This window comes from Rhea americana, unplaced genomic scaffold (assembly GCF_003343005.1).
Source record: "Rhea americana isolate MKP2758 unplaced genomic scaffold, rheAme1 scaffold_121, whole genome shotgun sequence".
NCBI lineage: Eukaryota > Metazoa > Chordata > Aves > Rheiformes > Rheidae > Rhea > Rhea americana.
Window position 1 is genome coordinate 2365200 of NW_028185273.1, and position 21570 is coordinate 2386769.

General features: G+C 38.0%; 1 protein-coding gene across 2 annotated transcripts in view; it reads left to right on the forward strand.

The window, feature by feature from the left end:
• Positions 1–748: 748 nt before the first annotated feature.
• PI15 (peptidase inhibitor 15) overlaps positions 749–21570 on the forward strand; it is a 28517-nt gene continuing 7695 nt past the window's right edge. The window contains exons 1-5 of one of the 2 annotated variants that reach the window (XM_085325279.1): positions 749–768; positions 1925–2262; positions 19342–19460; positions 19747–19879; positions 20038–20153. In XM_085325279.1, coding sequence (XP_085181405.1) covers positions 1990–2262; positions 19342–19460; positions 19747–19879; positions 20038–20153 — 641 coding nt within the window. In that variant the 5' untranslated portion in view covers positions 749–768; positions 1925–1989. Of the gene's footprint in view, positions 769–1155; positions 1367–1924; positions 2263–19341; positions 19461–19746; positions 19880–20037; positions 20154–21570 lie in introns of those variants that run through there. The other variant, XM_085325269.1, reaches the window with a different exon arrangement.

Below are 21570 nucleotides of genomic sequence, written 5' to 3' on the forward strand. Positions count from 1 at the left end.
CATGAGTGTTGGCTTCCAGCCCCAAGCTCTGACTACTGGACTTCACTTCCTTAATACTTAATTCCCATATTGCTTCTCTAATACCACTACTGAAACTATTGAACATTTGAGCATTTCATAAAGTTTGGTGTAAAATCAAATTGGTGATCACGTTTCTCTCGCCTGTCTCCTTTACAACATCACAAAATATTTTTATTGCATTTTTAGATGCCTCATCTTACACTGCCCCAGGTTGCCTAGCCCTGGTGGGGAGCAGCCTGACACTGTGTTTCTCCTGTCCCCTGTCCCCAGTATACACTGCTGGCTGCTGTTGCTGCTTTGCCTTGCTAGCTTTCTTCATGGCCTCAGTGCTATGCCTTTAGCTCTGTTGTGTGAGTGGCTAGACCAATTTGTGCCTAAGCAATTCCAGCTATATGCTCGTTGATGTGAAACAGATGTTTCTCAGGCATGGGCAAAAGCTTTCAGTATTGCTGTTCCTGTAGTTTACACAAGCAGATGACATATTTGCCAGTCACAACCTTCCTTGAGCTTGTGCTGCAACTTTGGTGCACATGTGCTTATGTGAATGTGAACAAGTGAAGGAGGAAGAAGGAAGATGAAGAGCGGGTGGCAGACCAGTGAGGAGAGAGAATAGTACTCCAAGCATCTGCCGCTCTCAGCAATGAATGAAGTAAACGCTGCTTTTCCGTGCTGCCTCTAGCGTGCCCTGCAATTGCCAGATACTGCTTAGTGGGAAATCACTCTCTTAACTAATTCCCACAGGCTGCTGTGAGTACTCACTTGCTATGCTGCCCCGCGGTTTTGACAGCTTTGCATAGGTTCTGTTTCCTGTGACTTTAATGACTTCTTTATACTCTCTATATTTCATGCTGCTCCTTGCATGTTCAAGAAGCTGTATAAAATAACAGTAGCAAAGCCAACATGATGTCCATGAAATAAGGAAAAAAAAACAAAAACAAAAACAAAAACCAAGAAGAATAAAGGTAGGAAGTACTGAAAGGGAGAGTATTGCATGTTGCCTCTTTTTACTATAGAAACAGGGGGGTGTGACTGAATATCCAAACCACCTACACTCCTGAGATGCCACCCAATCGCCGTGTGTGTGTGCTTTGCTGTGCTCCTCCCCTCTTATTTTGGCTAAGCAGAGTCCTTCAGAGAAACTGCCTGTACTGGATCATACAGACTGTAACATATAAAAGCTGTTAGCAGCTCCTGTGGCCAGAAGCTTCAAAACCGGCAGAGCTTTGTTCTTTGGGAGTTTGTAATAAGAGACACTCCTTCACAAAGGTGCATATCAGCACACAGGAGAGTGCTATATATACTGGGAGAACAATAGAGTGTGTTCTTTTTTTGGTATTATCCAGAGGTAAGCCATTCAGCTCGATAAGCTTGTTTTGCATGCAGTTTTATCGATGTTCATCTCATCACATTTTGCTGAACTTAAGGTCTGAATATTATTTTTAAGGTGTCCTGCTTTCATGCTTTATGTTTGTTGCCTGCTGGTTTATCTGTGTGGTATTATCAAAACAATCCAGGCATAATAGGAAAGGCATAACCTTGGATGTATTTTTCATTTTCAGCACATAGCATTCTGTGAGGTTTGTAGCAGTCTTCCCATTTACAATATACAGTGTCATTTATGAAATTATCCTGTTTGATAGCACGGTCACTGTTTCAGGAATACTAGCTTTGATCATGGCATTCATGGTATAATGATACTTCATTTGGTATGTTTGCAGTAAGAACATGTTATCATTTAATCATAATATGGATAGTGAATATTGTTCAGTAACACGTTCTGACTGACTGTTTTTAAAAATGGTCTGATGGACAGAAAACATTTGTCTGATCACAGTGTGCCAATGTACTCAGTCTTGCTCTCCAGATGTACAGAATCACACCTCTAACATCTTCTTTTCTACAGATCTGTTTTCCACTGTCCTGACTTAAAGCAGAACATCTCAGTGGCCTTTCTCCTTTGGCCCCAAAATGACAGTAATCTCTGCAATCAGTTGTGCTTTCTTATTTTCCATTCTCTGTGAAACAAGTGCAATAGCATTACCCAACTCCACTGACCTACTCCTGTCAAACAGTAATTTCACTGACATTGAGACGGCTTTGGCAGCTCATCTGGACTCTGCAAAAATTCCCAAAACCAGGCGGAAGCGATACATTTCACAGAATGACATGATTGCCATTCTTGATTATCATAATCAAGTTAGAGGCAAAGTCTTCCCACCTGCTTCTAACATGGAATACATGGTAAGTGAACTTAGTTTACTTCAGAGAAGAGTAATGTTTTAGAATTGCTAGAATACATAACAAAGTATAAATCTGTGATTTCATTTTCTTAAGTTGAACAAACTGTGGGTTTGGGGATTTTAGTTAAGTACACAAATGATTTTTAACTATTGCTTCTTACTAAAATGTTCTTTCACATTTTAAATCTAATTAACCTAAGCAAGCAAAAGCTAAATGCTAAACTCTGAACCTTTTATTCACCTTGTTTAATTTTTATTTCCATGAGTACTCCCATTGCAGCTGCTGGGGCCCAAGTAAATGAAGTTGTGAGTTAACTGCTTGTTGACATGAGGAAGGCTGTGTGATTACAACATGGGATCACATGTGTTTGAGGTGCTAGTCATTAGTAATCCCACTGTAAAAATGTTATGGAGTATGCTGAAAGTCATTACCTTCATGTACCCAAAAAGACAGCCAAAGAACATTGCTAAATACTTTCACACATAGCGCTTTCAGAGAGAATCTGGTAAAACTGTGTTTAGAAAGCAATTTGTCTGATGGACAGTTTGGCTCATATTCATGTGTTTTACTTCTTCCATATTGTTTATGTGCAGCTAATACTTTAAGTTTCTGGTCAGAYACAATACTTACTTTAAATATTTCTTTTCCATGTGGAATTTCAGTCTGCTTAACATGCTCTGTTTGTGGTCAGTACCTTTTCCTCTTATTGGCAAATGCTCTTTATGTGAATTATCTGTTCCTGCAGGTATGATAAACGTTATTCACTCTGTGTGATTTCATACTTGGCACTAAGATAATAGCTAAGCCAGTGTATTTGCTATTTTATGTTCCAACTTTGAATGCACGCATACTGTGGAGCATTAATGTTAAAAATAGGTTAGCTAAGCAAAACTTTTTGTACCTTCTAAGTAAGCCATCTATAATTTTTTAAAATCAGACAAGTTGTGTAAGCAGTGTAATATCTGCTTAAGGTCACAGAGCATCTTAGGTGACAACAAATAGTTAACAGGTTCAAGAAACAGGACACCTTCAGCCTGACATAAGAAGGGGATAATAGTAATAACAAATCCTCCTCTTTAGCAGCTACTGACTAACAGTTTGGACATCTTTCTATCACAGATGTTACCTAAATCTGGATTTGATCATACAATCTGCTTAGCACATCCCAGCAGCACCTCAAAGAGCTGAGTGTGCTCACAGCTTTGCAGGATGAAGGCCTGCAGCCATGCAGTAATCTGAGTTTGAAGTTTGGTTAAGTGGAAAGGTCAGAGACAGAAAAAATAGAGGGGTCAGAAGTCAAGCTCAGTCATCATTTTCAGTGCTGAGCTYGGTGCTGACGTTTTCTTTGATTCTGCATAAATAAACTTTGTTGTAATGTCTGAGGGAATGGCAGCCTACCATGCCCTTCCTTTGGCTTATGTTTTTTTGAAATGTACTCTTGTAGTTTGCTTAAGTGAAGCCAGCACCCTGTCACATTCTCAAGAGTTTTGTAAGTGCAGTCTTCTTAGCCAGTTCAGTAAAAAGACTTTTAAAAGAAGAAAACCTTCCCCGATTAAATCTTTTTTTTAATATATGCATAAATTTCCRTGGTATCATCTACATTGGTTGAGCATTCTGCTGCAGCTTTGCTCTGCAGTACTGCCACACAGTACTAATCTTTGACACAAAGATTAAGACTGGAGCCACACTCTTTACAGGTAGTGTGCTACTCTTTTCATTGGCATTCTTACTATTGCTTTACCAGAACCAACACCGGATATCCCTGTGTTCCTGACAGCACTAGCCCCATCACTAATCACAAGGACAAGGTTTATAGCTTTCTCTCAAATTTGGTTTCCAGATTTAAAGTACTTTATTCTTGCTGCAAAGTTCGGAGCACTACCTAAAGTGACTTCAGGTAATGATGCAGAGTTTACAACTTGTACCTGGATCTTCAAATGACAGTTAAGTCAGTTGCCACAAACCTTGTTGTAGAATTTAGTTGATCCRTGTTTCCTCATGAAACTTCGTGGAACAAAGAAAGTTCATTAGTCAACATCACACATAGCTTTCTCTGCTGTCTGGTTTGTAGCAATGGCTGCCTCTCTTTAACTTTTCAGTTGTATGGCTATGGAAAGGTTTTGGTAGGAAGGTTTTGAAGATGGCAGAGTGTTGGAAAGCCACAGACTGGGAACCCTTGTTATTATCAATGACTGTTTGAACTTGCCTGGATGCTGAATTAATTCTTTTGTCTCTGCATAATTTCAGTGTATGGCACTGCATCTGCTAGGTCTTATGGGGACATAAGATCTCTGCTATTATACCTAAAAGTTGTTGTGTCATTCAATATTAATTTCCATAAATAAGATAATAAGCATATTGTCATCACCAGAAGACAATGTGCACCGTGGTGAAAGTGTTACAGAATGTGTCTTCCCTGTTTTAAAAATTATGAAAAAATGTAGTGAGAAAGTTACCTTTCCCATTCACCTAAAAAGGATGCCGTAAGTTAGAAAAGCTAGAAGTAGCTTTTGATGCAGTAGCTTTTGGAAACTGCTTGTAAGTACATTGAAATAGAGGACTAAGCAATTTGGAAACACAAGGAAAAGGTATCTTCCTTTCTCTATCCACAATCAGGCTAAATTGTGTTTTGCTCTGTTTTGCTAATTCTGCTATGTTTTTCTCATAAATGACTGTATCTCATTCTCACCTCTGCATATTTCCATTTTCTTTTTTATTGATAAGAGTTTAGAACTTAACGGTACGGTTTGATTCTTATGATTCCAGTTCTCCACACATTGCTTTTCCTCTTGACACATTCTATTTTTTTCTCACATTGAGCCTGCTTCTCACACACTCAGTGCATTTATAGATATTTTGAATTCTTTGGGCATTATTCTGTCTGTCCTGTGGAGACATCTGTTGCRTTGAAAATTGTGTGCTATAGGACTTCTGATGAGAGGTCTCAACAATTTTGAGTGGCAGAGAGTGTTTAAATGTGCACTGCAGCAGCAGAGTTGGGACAGTGTCTTACCTCAGTTCCAGAGATGTGGACCGAGTGCTGTTCCAGCCTTCTGTTGTATACAGTCTCTGATGCTAAGCAGGTATCTAGGGAGTTACAAGCAGTTACGAGATTTTTCTGTTGTGAATCCGTGGTGAAAGGAACTGGCCTGTTTTATGCACAATGGCTCAATGAGACTTTGACTAACCTTTCTCTTCGGATGTTAGCACCCTATGAGTGAGTCACACTTTAAAGCAGTCTCTTTTTGGTGCTGGTGCTGTTATTGCTGATGTCTTCAATTTTAAGTTTGATCGAAAGGGCAAAATTAAAGTGACTGAGTACGGCAAGTAAAAGAAAAGGGGAGCGAGAACTTTCAGGTTTGTATTGTATCAGTAATGACTTTTGCTTCAATAAAAGCCTTATCATGTATCCTTCATGCCTTCTCAGCCTAAGACTATCATTCTCAAGTCTTTACTCTTGCTCTAAAAGTTGATGCTCTACATACAGAAAGAAAGAGGACACCATCCTTTTGATCTGGTAGAGGTCGAGTTAAAATAATCTACAAAGCTTTGCACACTTTTTGTACAGAAAGCAAAGAGGTTCTATAAAATTTATGATTCAGAAAAAGTGAGGTGTAAAATTTCCTGCAGCTGTCTAGTGTGAAARGTATGTAAATCCTCAAGTCCAGGGGAAGTCTATAAACAAATCCCTTTCTCTGAATGCTAATTCTGTACTGTAGAAGCCTGTATTGCCTTTCTGGAACATCTCGGCTACTTGGTAGGCCAGTAGAGACATGCAGTACCCTGCTGGCTGAAATTTGAGCCTCCAAAAACATGCCATTTAGTACCCATTGTTACTATCTGTAGGATCCCAAAATATTCTTTAATGAAATATCTGTTATGGTGAGAAACAACTGTTATTTTTACCTTCTATACAATTGTTCTCACTTGAAGCCAGTTTGCCCATAGGCAAACGAGGGAAATAAATGATAGCATTCTAAGGAGATTTCCATAACTTATTAAAGAGCCATAACGAAAGAGGAGCTGTGAGTGTTTCACYGCTCAGTTGCAGAGCTTGTCATGTGCGGTTCTGCAAGGAAGTGTCCTGAGTCCCGAACACAGTCAGTAGTAGACTGGCAGTTGCAAGTATAAAGATGGTGTGGGATTACACTTTTTTTTCTATTCAGTGATTACATAAATACACTTTCATATTTATGAATATGTCACTCTGTAGAACTAAAGATAGTGAAGTATTCCCAAGCTCCCAAGAAATAGCTTGGATACCCAGGAGTTTTTTCATGGCACCATAGCTTACAACACTTTACTATAAGCTGGTAGCAGAAGAGGTGGAAAGGAGTGGACAAGTTGAGTTTATTCATCGTCACAGGTAAATCAATCCTACATGAAAGACTATGACAAAATGAACAAAAGTAATTCCTGTAGTCGCATGAGCTAAGAAAAATTGTAGGGGAAATCTGTTCACTCTTTAAGGCCCAAGAGCCACTTTGCGTGTGGCTTTACTGAGATGAGTTCAAAGTTGACTTTGGAGGTAACAAATTGGGAAATGTTGATTCCCGTCCACAAACACCTACAGACAGCTTACAAAATCAATTCAGAGAAACAAGAAAATAATCCACTTAGTGATCACAATACTATTAGCTGTACTGCAATTGCAGTCCTAATGTGAAACTCTTGATAAAAGTTTCTGACTATCCAGGAGATCTTAAAAATRCTCTGTGACTATGCAATAGGTGATGGATAAGACAAAAGGCAAAAAAGTGTTTTCTAGCAATTTCAAGTTTTCCAGAGTCTTATTTAATACCTGAAAGCCTTTCATAYGGACATGGAAAAAGTGAGTTAATTTGTTTTGCTCTCCAATTCAAAGTATTTCTGATAAATACTAACCTAAATACTAACCTTCTCAAGTTGTTTACTTACTTTTGCTGTTGTCATGTTATGTTTCTTACAAACCTCTTAGAGGACATTTTGTTCCTTGAGCTGTTTGCCCTGGCTGATCTGCATGGTCCCACTGAAATCATCTATGTTTGTGAATAAGGACTGCAGGACTAGTTACTTCAAGATTTATGTCTAATGACTTGGATAGGATCTCWATTCATATAGTTTATGAACTCCCTATTGCAGGACTTCCTTCCACATTAAATACATATGGTTTTCATCTTGTCTGCTCCTGAAAATATATAGTGATGCTGTCTCAGTCACATCTCTTGGCAAATATTTTACCTTAGGAATAAAAATGATTTCCAAATGTCTAACCTAAATATTTCTCTCTAAAACTCAGATAAATTAATCTTTCTATGCACTTTTTAACTGCTTAATAGAATTTCTCTTCTTGTTTAATTTCACACTTTACATATTTTCTGACATTTTTCTTGGCATTAATTAAGATGTATGTATGCATATAATATTTCCTTAATTTCCATATATGTGCCTTCCAGTACTTCTGAATGTTGGGGCAAATTACAGTTACACTCTATTTACAGCTCYTTTACTAGATCAGCCTGATCTGTAAGATCACCCACTTCATCACTGAAGAGCACCCTTAAGAGTCAAAGGCCTATCATTTTAACTATACATGTTTAAAGACACAAGAGCCATAACTCAATGCAGAATTTGCTCGAGAAGGTACTGGCAGCCTACATGCACATGGAATTGTAGTGTTCCCTTAAACCCTGTGCACAAGATGAAGGTTGAAACAAAGTGATCAGAAGATGAGGACAGGTTCAGAAATCTTAACATCTTCTAGCAGCTTCTCATCATGCCAGAGTGCAAAGTAAGTCTAAGTATAGCACATCCAGCCTTTCAGGAAGGCGACTATYGAAGGGCTCAGAGCTCCCTCACTGAATTTTCCTGTCTCAATTAGCCATAACTGTCGTTTGCTCTACATGGGGGATTCACAGCAAGTGAAGTGAGAACAAATGAGAAGGATTTTAACGATGAGATGCGTTTATTGGCTTCAGTTTCTCCCTCCTAACCCTTAAGTCTATGCTTAGACAACYGAGTCACGTCCTTTCTATCTATTGCCATAACCCACCAAGAAGCATGTTTGAAGATCATAGGCTAGTGAGTTCTGGAATATTACCCTTTTCAGAAAATTAGAAGAAAATAGAAAGAACTGAAGTGGTTTACCTGAGTGCAGTTAGGGAGTTTCCATCTGCATGACTACACTGTGGAATGAAAGGAAGCAGTTGTTTTACAGCATGCTCAGCCTTTGCCCACGGCAGAGACAGAACATGTTGACTGACAGAGTAGCTGAAAGTAAGCTTGAGTAGCTGGAGTTTACATGATAGAGTTACCCAGTTCTCTTTTGGCTAACAGRTAAGTTTATCCACTTAACTATTTCCCATTGCACCACTGTCAATAACGCAAGTCAGTGCTAATCAGTAGTTATCAGTGAGGTGCAGAATGCTGCCAATTTTTCTGAAAGAACTTCTGCTGTACAAAGTTAGGAGCCACTACCCAATCTCTGAGGCAGATCTGGTGTTCAGCTAGGTTCAAATCAAAGTGGTTATGTCAAGTACAAAAGCTGTAAGTTCAGAGTGATGGAAGACTGGTGTAAGAAATGAACAGAAAGGACTTTTCCTGGAAAGCAACTTCTGAAAAATCTGAAGAACGTCCCCRAAAGTGATTAGGAATGATTGTGTTAAACTTGCTTTCATATTAGAGTTTCTTTCGCTTGTTTTAGGCATAAATATTTTTAAACATCCATTTTGATGGCATTTTAAAAGAGAATATTTATATTATTTAAATTTAGTATTAGCAGAAAGCCTTCTAGGAGTTTAAGTAAATAAAAAACAACCTACTAAAGTCTCTGATAGAAAATCAGCCTGCCCAGAGCCCTCAGAATTAGACATTCCTTTATTATTAAATGTTGCACCTCTTGAACTTCTTGGCTAAAAACAGAGACAGGGCATTTTTCACAAGAACAGTGATCCAAAGTACACAGTGCTTWGTTTCATACATGAATGGAGATGATAGTAACCCTAAACCTCTCAGTATTTTTGTTCTCTTTCCATATCTGAAAAGGAGAACAGGCTATTCAAGTCTATGGAAACGTATGTCCTAAGGACAGTAAAAGATGGAACTGCACCAGGATAACCACTTGCTTGCCTTTTGGACACAGACTGCTGTCATCACCACATGCATCTCCATGTGCAAATGCATCCCTAGGTATTCTGTGATGGAGTCCAAGGTCTATTTTAATTAAAGTGAGAATGACTGCTTTTTTTTTCATCTCCATCTGTACAGGCATATCTATTAATTTGTATCAAGACAGTGTATCTTATATTGAGCCTTCTTATTCATAGAAGTCATAGAATCCGTAAGGTTGGAAGGGACTTCTGGAGATCATCTAGTCCAACCCCCCTGCTCAAGCAGGGTCACCTAGAGCATCTTAGACAGGCAGGCTTTGATTATCTCCAGAAAAGGTGCAACAGGGACCCCCCCTGACTGAAACCCAGRCTTAAACCAGAGACCTTTAGATTTTAAGTCTAACGCTCTCCCAGCTGAGCTACTTCRGCCCCTATTCTAAGAATAAAGAATTCTTGTTCTTATATTTTATCCTGTAGAAAGAAGAGGCTGCAATGTGTTTTTGTTTGTGTTATGCTGTCATATATTTCAGATAGAAATAATTAGAAATAATATGTATTTTCTTAATAAAGAATAAAGGAATTAAGAACTGTTTTTGTTTTAATGAAAAAGTCAGTGATTAATAATAAAAAAAGTAAAGAATGTGGACTTCCTCCTGGAAGAGAAACAAAACACTGCACAAGAAACAAATTTGCCATTCACATTTTGTGTTTTTGAGAACAAAGCAATTTGCACTGATCATATTTAAAATGAAAGAGGTCAGCCACCTTCATTGTCAGACTGATGGCAAATTGTCAGGGTGACATGGAGCTAGACAAAGTTAGGTCCTTTTCATTGCCACTTCTGAGGTAAGCTCTTGCCAACTAAAATATGCCTTGCAGTAGGTTAAGAAAGCACTGAATACTTTAAGATATGTAGCTCTGATATTTAGCTTTTCCAAAAGATAAACAAATAATAGCATATCAGGGAAGCTTATTGTTATTAAATTTGACAGCCTACCAATTTTCTTTGTTTCTTATTGTTTAAAAGCTTGGTGCCAAAGATGAAAAGAAAGGCAGACAATCCTTGGAAGAAACAAATTGACTATTAGCAGCAGTCAAACTTCAAATGGCAGGAGTYTGAATTTGGGTGAAATAGATGTCCAGAAATACACAGTTCTATATAAAATGTAGACTAGTAATAGACTTCAAAAGAAAAGAGTTTTTGGCAATAAGATTTTTTGGACATCTATCTAGTGATGCCCAGAGTATAAAAAAGACCTTCTAACGTTGAGCACTTCAGAAGTGTGGATCAGATGTTTGGAGGCTTGGATATGTGAGAGTAAATTGAATGTAAAACATTCCACAATTTTACTTTGAGTTGCAGCATAGGATTGGACAAGCAGTTTTACGTATTAAACCCATATTTATTTGCMAAAGAATAAAATACAGAACAACAATTCCCATCTTATTTTTTTTTCTCTAGAGGATAGACTCCAGAGGAATTTGCTGTGTGAACTTTCTAATAAGTACCTAATGAATTAGGGAAAGGATTTGCATTTGCAGTGGGCATCAGTCACAGAATGCAGAGTAAGATTTCTAACAGGTGGCAGTTGAGAGCAAAATAAATTCTTATTCTTAGAGAGAGAGAGAGGGCCTAGACTCCAGATGATCTCACAGACCAAATAAATACATAAGGTTTGCCAAATCTGGCTATAAATTCCAATGAGATCATATGTTTTCATCACACAGTATTCACTGAAGAAAAGTGAAGGCACAGAGACGAGGCTCTTTCAGAAAGTCTGCTGAAGAAGTATGCAGGAAGAAGGGCTGGTGGCTGCTTTATTAAGCTTTGTGCTAGATTTTGAGTGGGGGGAATGAGGGTGTCCTACTGAAAATCTCTGAGTGTTAAAAACCTTGCGTTCCACTGTATGAAAGACCAGGAGAGAAGCTGCACAGGGAACTTGTGCCTACCCTGCATGCTGATGTGGGATTTCAGCGAAAAGGCTACTGCACATGCAAGCAATAATGCTGGTGCAAGGCTGAATGACCCCGAAGGACAAGACCTGCATATTGGGGGAGTAGCAGACTGCATCTGCTAATCCACTCTGTGACTTACACTAGCAGCTGTGGAGTCCAGCTGCACAGATGGGCTGGACCCTTAGGATTTCATTGCCCAGCTTCCCAAAGTTTTTTTTTCTCACAGGAAGAAATTGCTTGACTCCAGGCTTTTTCCTCCCCTGTTTGTTGGTGTTTTGGATTAAGTGCTTCTGATCTTTAGTTGGACAAACAAGCAAAAGCATAGCGCTAATGGAGAATAAAATTAGAAATCTGAGGTAAAAAGGCTGAATTTTAACTGACCACTGCTAAAAGTAGGTTCTGCTGGTCATCTTTCTGAGGGCCATAGGGACCATTATGGTTTTGATAGTGCTGTTGGTAGCAAATAACAATCTGAAGATACTAATATGACACAGTAAGCAAATTAATGTCAAATAAGATCACAACACTGAAAAACAAATTGGGATTTTCTGTAATTTCTGTTGCAAAATACTGCTTATTGCCACGCAACTGTATTAAATCTGCATATCCCAACACTTCATTTGCAATCTCATTATGCAATTACAGTCATGTAAGTCAGCTTTTGAAGATCAGAGTGGTCGATACAGCTATCTTTAGCTGTTCACTCTCAGTGTGTGTTAAAACCTGTACTGGGTGCCTGACAATCCCACTGGACAGTTGTTTGCAGGCAGCTGTGGGACTAGTTATGTCACAGCTCCCCGGGCACCATGGGCAGCAGCAGGCACATGTGACAGCAGACACCTGATGAACACTATAAGGTATTCTTAGGATGGTCTTGRGTACATATTTCGCTCTCTGGTTGTGCAACACTTAAAGTACTGGATTTACCACTGAGAAATATGTAGCACCTTATCCTAGCTAACATCTTGTATTTTTAAAAAGCCCACAGTTTAGGCTAAACTACTGAGAGTTGCTGCTAGTACTTAGTGTTCAGAGCAGTGCTTTCCTGGGCTTCTCTTGTACCCTTGTGTAAATGATGGGAGCTTTGTTGCTATTGGCAATAAAACTGAGCTGGGAAAGATTAAGGATTATGATGGCAAAAGAAGAATAGAAGCACACTTCTGTATTGCTTGAATGTTTTAAAATGAACATTAGGATCATACTGTCATCCACCCTAAACCCACTGTCAGTTGTTCTTTCTCAGCTGTGGCATTTCTAATCGGAGCAATTTAAAAGTGGGTTTAAATCTACCTTTTTATCTCTAAAGATATTACTAGTTTAAGTGTGTGTTTTGTTTGAGATGTGTTGCACTGCTTGAAATCAGCCCTTTGTTGTCTGCCCATAAGAAAGGTGAAATAAATATTTTTAACTGCATGAACTTTATTTGTACCTTGGGAGTAGAAAGTCATTAGAAAACAAAACAAAACAAAACAAAAAACCTAAAACCCAGAACAATTCTAACAATGTTCTGAAGGGAAATAGATGCAGTGAAGTGTTGACAGATCTTGCTGATGAGTTTGGAAGAAGCCAGCAGTTGCTTTCTGAGAAAAAAAACAAAAACAAAAACAAACACCAGAGAATGTTTTGCAGAATTCAAGAGTCAGATTATAAATCTAGGATAGGTATCAGCAACATGGAAAGTGAAAATTACAAATCTTCTTTCTTTTTTTCCTTTGACAATGTGTTTAAGAGAAGTAATAAAAAAAGGATCTCCATTTTGATGTATTTACTGAGTGGCTGCGGATTTTTCCTTCTGGTACCTTCTGTTATATAATGTTGGAATTCTGTTTATTTTCCAGATAGGGAGAAGATATTCTTTTGAAGAAATGGGAAAGAAGTCATTCATACTCTAGTATATATAAAAACTATTTAAGAATAAAGCATTTTTACACTTGCAGGGGTGGGAAATGTCTGTTTAACTTAAGAAGTGTCCATCAAGGGTTAGTGTGGCCCTTGGTGAGGTTCCAAGGCATTCCTCTTTTTCTTGCTTGACTTAGACATGCTTTGGGTGATCCAGAACACTCTAGAACTCATTAGAATCACTCAAAATATGAGGGAAAGCTTTGATATAGCATAAGGAACCTTCCTCTTCCTTCTCTTTTTACCAAAGTATTTTAAAAGTTCAAGTTGCTCTACAGCAATGGAAAACCTGCAGGCATGTAATYAAGAAACTAAACTAATAGTTACACATGGCTACTTTTATCTGAAGCAATTGTCCAGAGTATTCAATCAAATTGTCATCTTTCATTAAATATACTTGTGTAAATGTTTTGTGTTTCTAGCTCTTCCAATTGTGGAAAAATCTGCCAGGCTATCACCTGATGGAGTCCTTTCTCCAAGTGTCTGCAGTCCTTTGGATGGTCAAGCTGTGATCTAGGAGAGGTATAGACTGCTCCCTATAGGTTGCTGGACAGCAAATTCTGGCATCTCAGAAATGACAGCTCAGTGGTTTAATATTGGTTCCAAACAGAAATACGGGTTCCTACCATGTTATTGAGACAAACAAATTTAAGAAAAAAAAAGCAAAGACATGAGCTCCACTGGTAGCCAGAGGTCCTGAGAACTTGCACAATAGAAAGACTTATTTTCCTAATCTGTATGTACTTATTATACAACATAAGTAATGCTTATTACTTAAGTAAGTGTAAGTAATAGGAAACTGGACTACAAGGACTCTAACCTGTTATACAAGGAAACTATGAAGTACTCCACCAAAAGTCTTTAAGGAGGCTGTGACATTAATTATTTCACTTATGGGTAGTCATACTGAAGATCTGTAGTAAATTTGAGACCTTCTTGTATTAATAAAGGTACACAACCAAAATGGCACATGATCCCTTAATGCCATCAAAATCCTGAGGCCTGATATTTGATTTAACACCAGCACTGTGCTTCAAACTCTGAGAGTATTGCTTTTAGTACGTGCTCTGTTTTGATCAGTATCATTTAACTATGATTTTATAAATCCTTCATTCACAGATGTCTCAGCAAAGTTTTCATGTTCAAGCAGTTATTAAATGTTGCACTAATGCATTTAAAACTATGAATATGACACATTCTTCTTTTCAAGAAAAATTGAAATAATCAACAAAGTCTAATGTTTAATCTTGAAAAATTATCAGAGGGTAAATGTACCCAGAGTAGCAATATGTTTGCAGTAATTCAGCCATCCTTTAGAAAGTTTTCGGTAAGAACAGGTGACTCAGATTAAAGAGCTCTATCAAATTTATTTTCAGTATATTTATTTAATGTGTTTTGCTTACAGATAAATAGTGTAATTTTTATCTGAGGTGCTTTGGTGCTTTCAGTTTCAGTTCCCATTCTCCACCAGGATCTATCCCCAAAGACYTGTGTGAACAGGGTAGCAAGAGAAAGCCACTCCATTGAAATGATTGATACTAGAAGTACAAGTCTGACCATAATGAGAATAAATGGAAGGACTTTGTTCCTAAATTCAGATTCTATGTTAATAGCTATGAAGAGCATTTCTCGAATTAAGGCACAGCTATCAATTTAGGAAGGGAAAAACTAAATATCATTTAGCACATGCTCTGGAAAGATCTTTGTAGAATTGTAACTAATTCATTTTTTTCCTTTTTCATCATCAGAACATTTCTTGAATTTCGTCATCCTTTTAGTAACTAACAGCATCACTCTTAGGCCACCATAGGATTAAAAGCTAGACCAGGACTTCATAGTATTAAAAGCTGTTTCAACAAGGAACAAAAGGGCAACTCCATCCCCTTTACATGTAAATTATCTAAGAATAACTGAGAGACAGGAAATGGCTATAGACAGTCAGGGAAACTGTGACACAACATTAAAAGGCAAACACTTAGTGGACTTCAAGAAATTTCATTCAACATTAAAAAAGATTTCCTTTTAAGCTCTATTGTTTGTTATACTTCATAGAAAACACAGACTTTATTTCCCTATTTGCTTAGAGAGTAGGGGGAAAAAAAGCTTGGGTAAAATTCTGGCCTTACTGGCAAAACTSCTGCTGACTTTATTAAGATTTTATTCCTGACACTCAACTAGCATGTGCTATGTGAGTGCATAGAGCACCCCAAAGCCAGATGATAAAGCCTGTGGTCTCTGATATTGAAAATCATATGGAAACACTAGCCTTTATCAATACCTATTACTCGTTTTCAGTCCATTTGACAATGCTCATGTTAAAGCTTTTCTAAAGCGTAGTTTAGTAGAGAACAGTGCAGATATTACAGTCAGACAGCTTTCTAGGAAAATACTTTTTGACTGAGGAAGCAAAAATAAATTGGCCTAGGGATGTGCACTTCAAGTTGCCAATGGAACTGTGGTGAGAGATGCTTTAACTCTATCACAGCTCAGTTACACTTGGGTGAGGGGTGGGGACTTGGGGTCCACTGTGGACCAAATCGGTGGTCTAGAGAGTTTGAGGGGCTTCTTATTTTGAGTGGAATGAAGGTGACAGCTTCCCCAAACACTGGTGACCTAGCAAACAAAGATAAGGTTTCCCCAGGGAGAGAATGAGCACTGTTTGGCAACTGGGAGTTTGCATGATTAATGCATGAGGATGAGTCATCTGCTCAGATCTTGATCTGCTGTGTATGCAAATCGTTTTCCTTATTCCCTTTTGCAGTTTTCATGGCAAGCAGCTTTCTTTAACATACTTAATAGGAAGACTGTATTGGTCATCATTACACAGTTCATTATTTTATCAAATCATTATTTTTTAATCCTTTGCTTGAGCCTGTTAATGTTTCCTCATACAGAAACTGCYCTTCAGGCTTTCAAGTTATTTCAGATTCTCACTTTAAGACATTTTTCTATTTCTTTATATCCTATTTCTTTATACACAACAATGAAGTCTTATAGATTCAAAAAGCCCTAAATCTCCTTACTCTCTTCTCCAATGTGCCCAATGCAGGAGACTGAACTGAGATAAAAAATGAACACAAGTGTGAGCCCATGGTCAGTCTTCTTTTCAAAGTGTTGAATGGTATAGTTTCTTATGACTAAGAAGATTTTAGGTCATTATGAGATAATCATTTTTCTGCTTTGGCCTATATTACTTACTTGTCTTTTCTTGTGGAGAAAATCTAGTGCTCACCCTGGARGGAGTGAGGCTATTGCTTTTCTAACAGAAAGAAACTTAGGGAAYATCCTAGTGAAGTTCTTCATCTTCTCCTATGAAATACAAATGATATATATAGTAACAGGGGACCCTGTACAAGCATGTTTCACCAGCTTGATAATGTAGAGGCGGAGAGAATGAAAAGAAGTTACAGATGCCCCCTTCCACGTCTTTTATCTTTTATTTCTTATTCAGTGATTTCTCTGTCTCTGTCTCTGTCTCTCTTTATATTTGCAAAAAACTTCGTATGCCCAGAGGGTAGTCAAGAGTGAACAGATAATGGAAAACAGGGTGTACTATGTATCACAGTGATGTTTACCTGCGTTACCCACAAATTTTTAACTGAGTTTGAAACAGCCCCCTGAGGCTTTCACAGGCATATGCTACAAATGATGTCTGAGAACCAGAAAAAGAATTTGAAGAGAAGTAAAAGTCGGTGAACAATTCTCTTACTATSCAAGGCAGGGGGAGCACCCAGTTTACAGATAGCAATAATCGTGAAAATCTGATCCAATCTTCACACTTTTAATCACCTAACATACTATTTTGCAAAGCAGTTTAACGTGTGAAAATATGCTGGGTCAAAATCAGGAGCTCAGTGCTATTTGTGCAAATACAGTACGCATTCGGATTATTGTGGGACTGCAGCCAGGTCACTTGGGAGCAAGCACGCAAACCTCATGTTCAGCCTCCTGGCAGAAAGCATTCATGCCAGAAGCATGATTAATCCCAGCAAAGAAGGGTGTTTATGGGGTGTCACAGTACTGGCTGAACTGCCCCTTATGGTTGCACACCAGCCAGCTGTGTTTGGACCCACATGCTGGATTCATGTACTTTTAAGTTCCCTTGGGTCTGGGCAGGCTCCAAACACAGTCAGTCTGTGGCTATGGCTTCTCAGGAACACTTCCCAGGCRCAGTTCTCCATTTGTACCTACTGTTGTCCCCTCTTCAAGGCCACRAGCACTCTTTTGGGGACCACTGAAATATCACAAAGTTTATAAAAAGTTATTCAAATRTTGGTCACCTTCTGCTAATTGGCTAAACAGCAGAGATACAGATCAGCACTCCRTTCTCTTCCTCTTGGACCCAGGAGCATTTTCTGGATTTTGAACAGTATCTTAACAGTTCCAGGGTGCTTCTCTTGTATCCTAGTAGTCCTACCTAGTCTTCTGTTTTCCTTAGTTATAGTCTTACCTCTAACACATACAGGAAACTCYCTTTGTTTTTGAAAGCTAAAGTCAAAATATTCCCTGACTCAAGGGATATTCCCTCTTAGTATGCTTCTTCCTAACATTCCTTTTTCTTTCTTTTTTTTTGTCCTGTTACTGTTAATTTGCTTTTACTTCACTCTGGGACCTGTTATTACTGTTATTAACAGGCGTAAAGTAAGTCTTTCAGCTTTAAGCACAGTATTTCTCCTAAGGAGACTTCACTTGAATGGAAGATCATTTGTGTTAATGATCCACAATCTCTGTTACATTTCTTATGTTTTAATTTAGGATCTACCTCGTCTCCTCCATATTAGCAAAAGCCGGATTCAATGATATAGCAAGTTCATAAAGTTCAGTAAATTCTATACTTTTCACTTAGAGAAATTTCTCAAACAACCTTAGAGAGTCTGGGACACAAATTACTGTCCTGTTCCATGATCTGTGGTCAGCCCTTTCTTCAGATTTGGAAACTTAAAACTATGAATTCARTGTTTTAGAAATCTGTACTAGCTCATAGTACAGAAAATATTTGTGTTGTGAGCCACCTTACCCTTTGATAAGTTTATTTCTGACTTTGCCTCTTATTTCATACCTCACAGAGTATATTCTGTTTAGTAGCCACTCAAGACTGAGCTTCTCTTTGTATTTAAAAAGATGCTATGGGCTCGGTAAACAGTTTTACCACATTCTGTTTCTGTCTTTCTAATTTCAATTCACCAAAACACTCCATTTGGGGTATTCAAAATGCATGTCTAATTCCAGGATCTAGAGTCTACTTGTACATCACTTAAAAACCAAGATATATGAGGATTTGTGCAGAATTGTAACATAACAGCAAGATATTCCTTACCTAAGGCTCCAGGATTGCAGTAGGTTTTATTGCTGTAGGTTCTATTGCTGATATCTTTATTATTTGCTGTGAAGAAAACAGTAGAGTTGCAAACCAAGCATGTAAATAAGCAGGAAACGTATTAGAAAAGAAAAACTGTTTAAGGTCGCTTGTCACGTTCTTACCACAAGGAAATGACTTAGGGAGTAGGAATGGTTAAAACTCTCCTTATAGAGCTGTTTTCTTTTTTATTCCAATCAAGGAGCAATATCAGCTCCCATGCAAAATAAAGTGATGCAACTTATACTGCACCTGGAAACTGTTCCTAGTTTTTGCTTTGTGGAACCCCTTTTCTTGACCTTGTGGCCTCAAATATGGAAAACTGCCAAGTGCTCTCTCTAGCCATGGATACTGCTGAGATCCCTTTTCAAATATGTCGAGGTTTTGTGGAGTATGTAATACCTGTGCTAAAATGCTCCACCCTGTGTGTGTCTCCTTCACTTTAACCTTCCATCTGAGTCCCATCCAATGTTCTACTCCTCTCCACATATGGATCTCATCAACACAGAGGAAGAATGGTAGGAGAATGGAGGGCTTTTTGAGCCAACAATAGAGGATCCGAATACTTGGATTCTTCTRATGAAGTATGTGATTTAGTACAGATCCTATTAGGTCCTGTACATACTGGACCATGATTTTGGGAATTCAGGAGGTCTCTTTCTAGGTTACAAACCTATTGTGCTATGTTATTGCACTTAGGACTTAAAATACCTGTTTCTTATATTGCACTGTCACATGTGTTTGTTTTGTCCTGCTGCTAAGGATTTTTTATTTTGTCAGGTCTGGGATGAAACTCTTGCCAAGTCTGCAGAAGCTTGGGCTGCTACATGCATTTGGGACCATGGACCTTCCTACTTACTGAGATTCTTGGGCCAAAACCTGTCTGTAAGAACTGGAAGGTAGGCAGATATCTTACAAAACAGTTATTYTAATCAGTCTTTAAGGTCCAGATCTTAGGCTGATGCAAGCTTCTTCCATTATTCCAGCAATAATTCATATACATCTATAACTTAAAAAAGTTCTTCATTTAGCTTAAGACTATTATTGCTTGATATTTTTGCCCCTAAGGATTTCTAGAGAAATGTATTTTTAGGTGACTTGGGTTGTAGAGATTAGCAGCAGARAGTTCCAAAATTATTAGATCTGAAAGGCATGTTGTGCTTTCTATGTTTTAAACAAACCTAGGTATCGATCCATTCTCCAGCTGGTAAAGCCATGGTACGATGAAGTGAAGGATTATGCTTTTCCTTATCCTCAGGACTGCAACCCCAGGTGCCCCATGCGATGCTACGGACCCATGTGCACACATTACACACAGGTTATATAAATTCCATTCTATTCAAAATCTGCTATCCAAAGCTGGACTTTTCTGTGATGTATTTATAGTTTTCTCTCATATAAATGTGTGTGTATATATATATATATATATATATTTCTTTTCAATTTGGACTTCACCAATAACGAATATTTATTCAGATGGTTTGGGCCACTTCCAATCGTATAGGCTGCGCAATCCACACATGCCACAATATGAACGTCTGGGGATCTGTTTGGCGACAAGCTGTTTACTTGGTATGCAACTATGCCCCAAAGTGAGTTGCTCTCTTTTAATATTGTTTATTTTTGTATTTCATGCATGTGTGGGTCCTCTCATAGGACTGCTTACTCCTTTTTCTGCTGCTTGACCTATATTTGCGCTTTTTCTGTGGGCTGCTCATTCATCTTAACATTACACCTAACAAATATACAGCTTTAGAATACAAGGAAGAGAAAGAAATAACTTGAGGTGTATGGAACAAAAACTTGTTTTCTTTTATCATTATTAGTATTTTTACTGTAATTCTCATGCTTTGTGCTAGACTCTACTTTCAATTCTTCATCTCCTTCCTCTGTTATGGATACTTAGGCTGAGTTAGACTTCCTCATGTACATGATCATTTTGTAGATCAGGCTTTAAGGAACATCTTTACTGTGCAGCTTGATTTTCTGTGAGCTCACATTGTTGCCCACAGGATACCTTTTCTTATGACCATACTGCATAAGGGCAGCCCTAAGGGCTTCCTATAAGGTCTATCTATCTAAGCTCAGTGTCTGCAAATCTCATCTCATCTTGTAATATTAGAGTCCTTCAAAGTATATGTCATAGATGCACATTGATGGCCCTATTTCATTTAGCAGTGCAGAGATCTGTGTTAAGCTGAAATGAAGAAYGGAATTTTCTCTAAGTGTTTCCTGGACATCTTTTCAAGCTCACATATGGCTGCAGAATGAATCAGTAAAGTATGGATAGAGGAGAGCTTGGTTTTGAGGTTTAGTTTGGACCAGTGCTTCAAAAATAACATGGACAGTGTAAAAGGCCGCTGGTTTATCTGAGTATGTAATATTAGGCTAAGCCATAGTTCTGTATAGAAAACTAAATATAATTAATTGAGCATGTTTTCCATAAACTGTCAGTGGCACAGGTCCACTTGTGGTAAAAAATATGCAAGAGAATGAATTTGAGTCATGTCATTATTCTAGCTGCTCCATGAGCATGAAAATTTTTAAAGGTTTTCCATCTTAAAAATAGATAGGATTTGGTGAGAAAACTGACTTGAAAAAAAAAATCTTCCTTAGGCAATCATGAAGATTTCTATGTTYTTTTCTCTTTAATATCTACTAGAAAGGAGAGATAAGAAAAGAATATGAGAGGTATCAGGCAGCAAAAACTGTATCTGACTTTTAGCTTTTAGACTTTCAGTTCTACAATCTGGACAAGGTGTGAACAAAATTTATAAGAATAACYCAGATACTATTTTTTATATATCTTCATTTGTAAAAAAAAATATGAAAAGRATTGCAAACATTGTAGGACACTTTTGTCATTGTATTCCGAAATAGCAAAGGAATGATGTCCTATATTAGGCATTACTGAAAATGGATGCATTGCTTGTGTATCAGTTAACAAAGTACTAGTAACATTTTATTTTTTCTTGGTCGAAAAATCCCACTATGCTCCCCTGAAGTTTT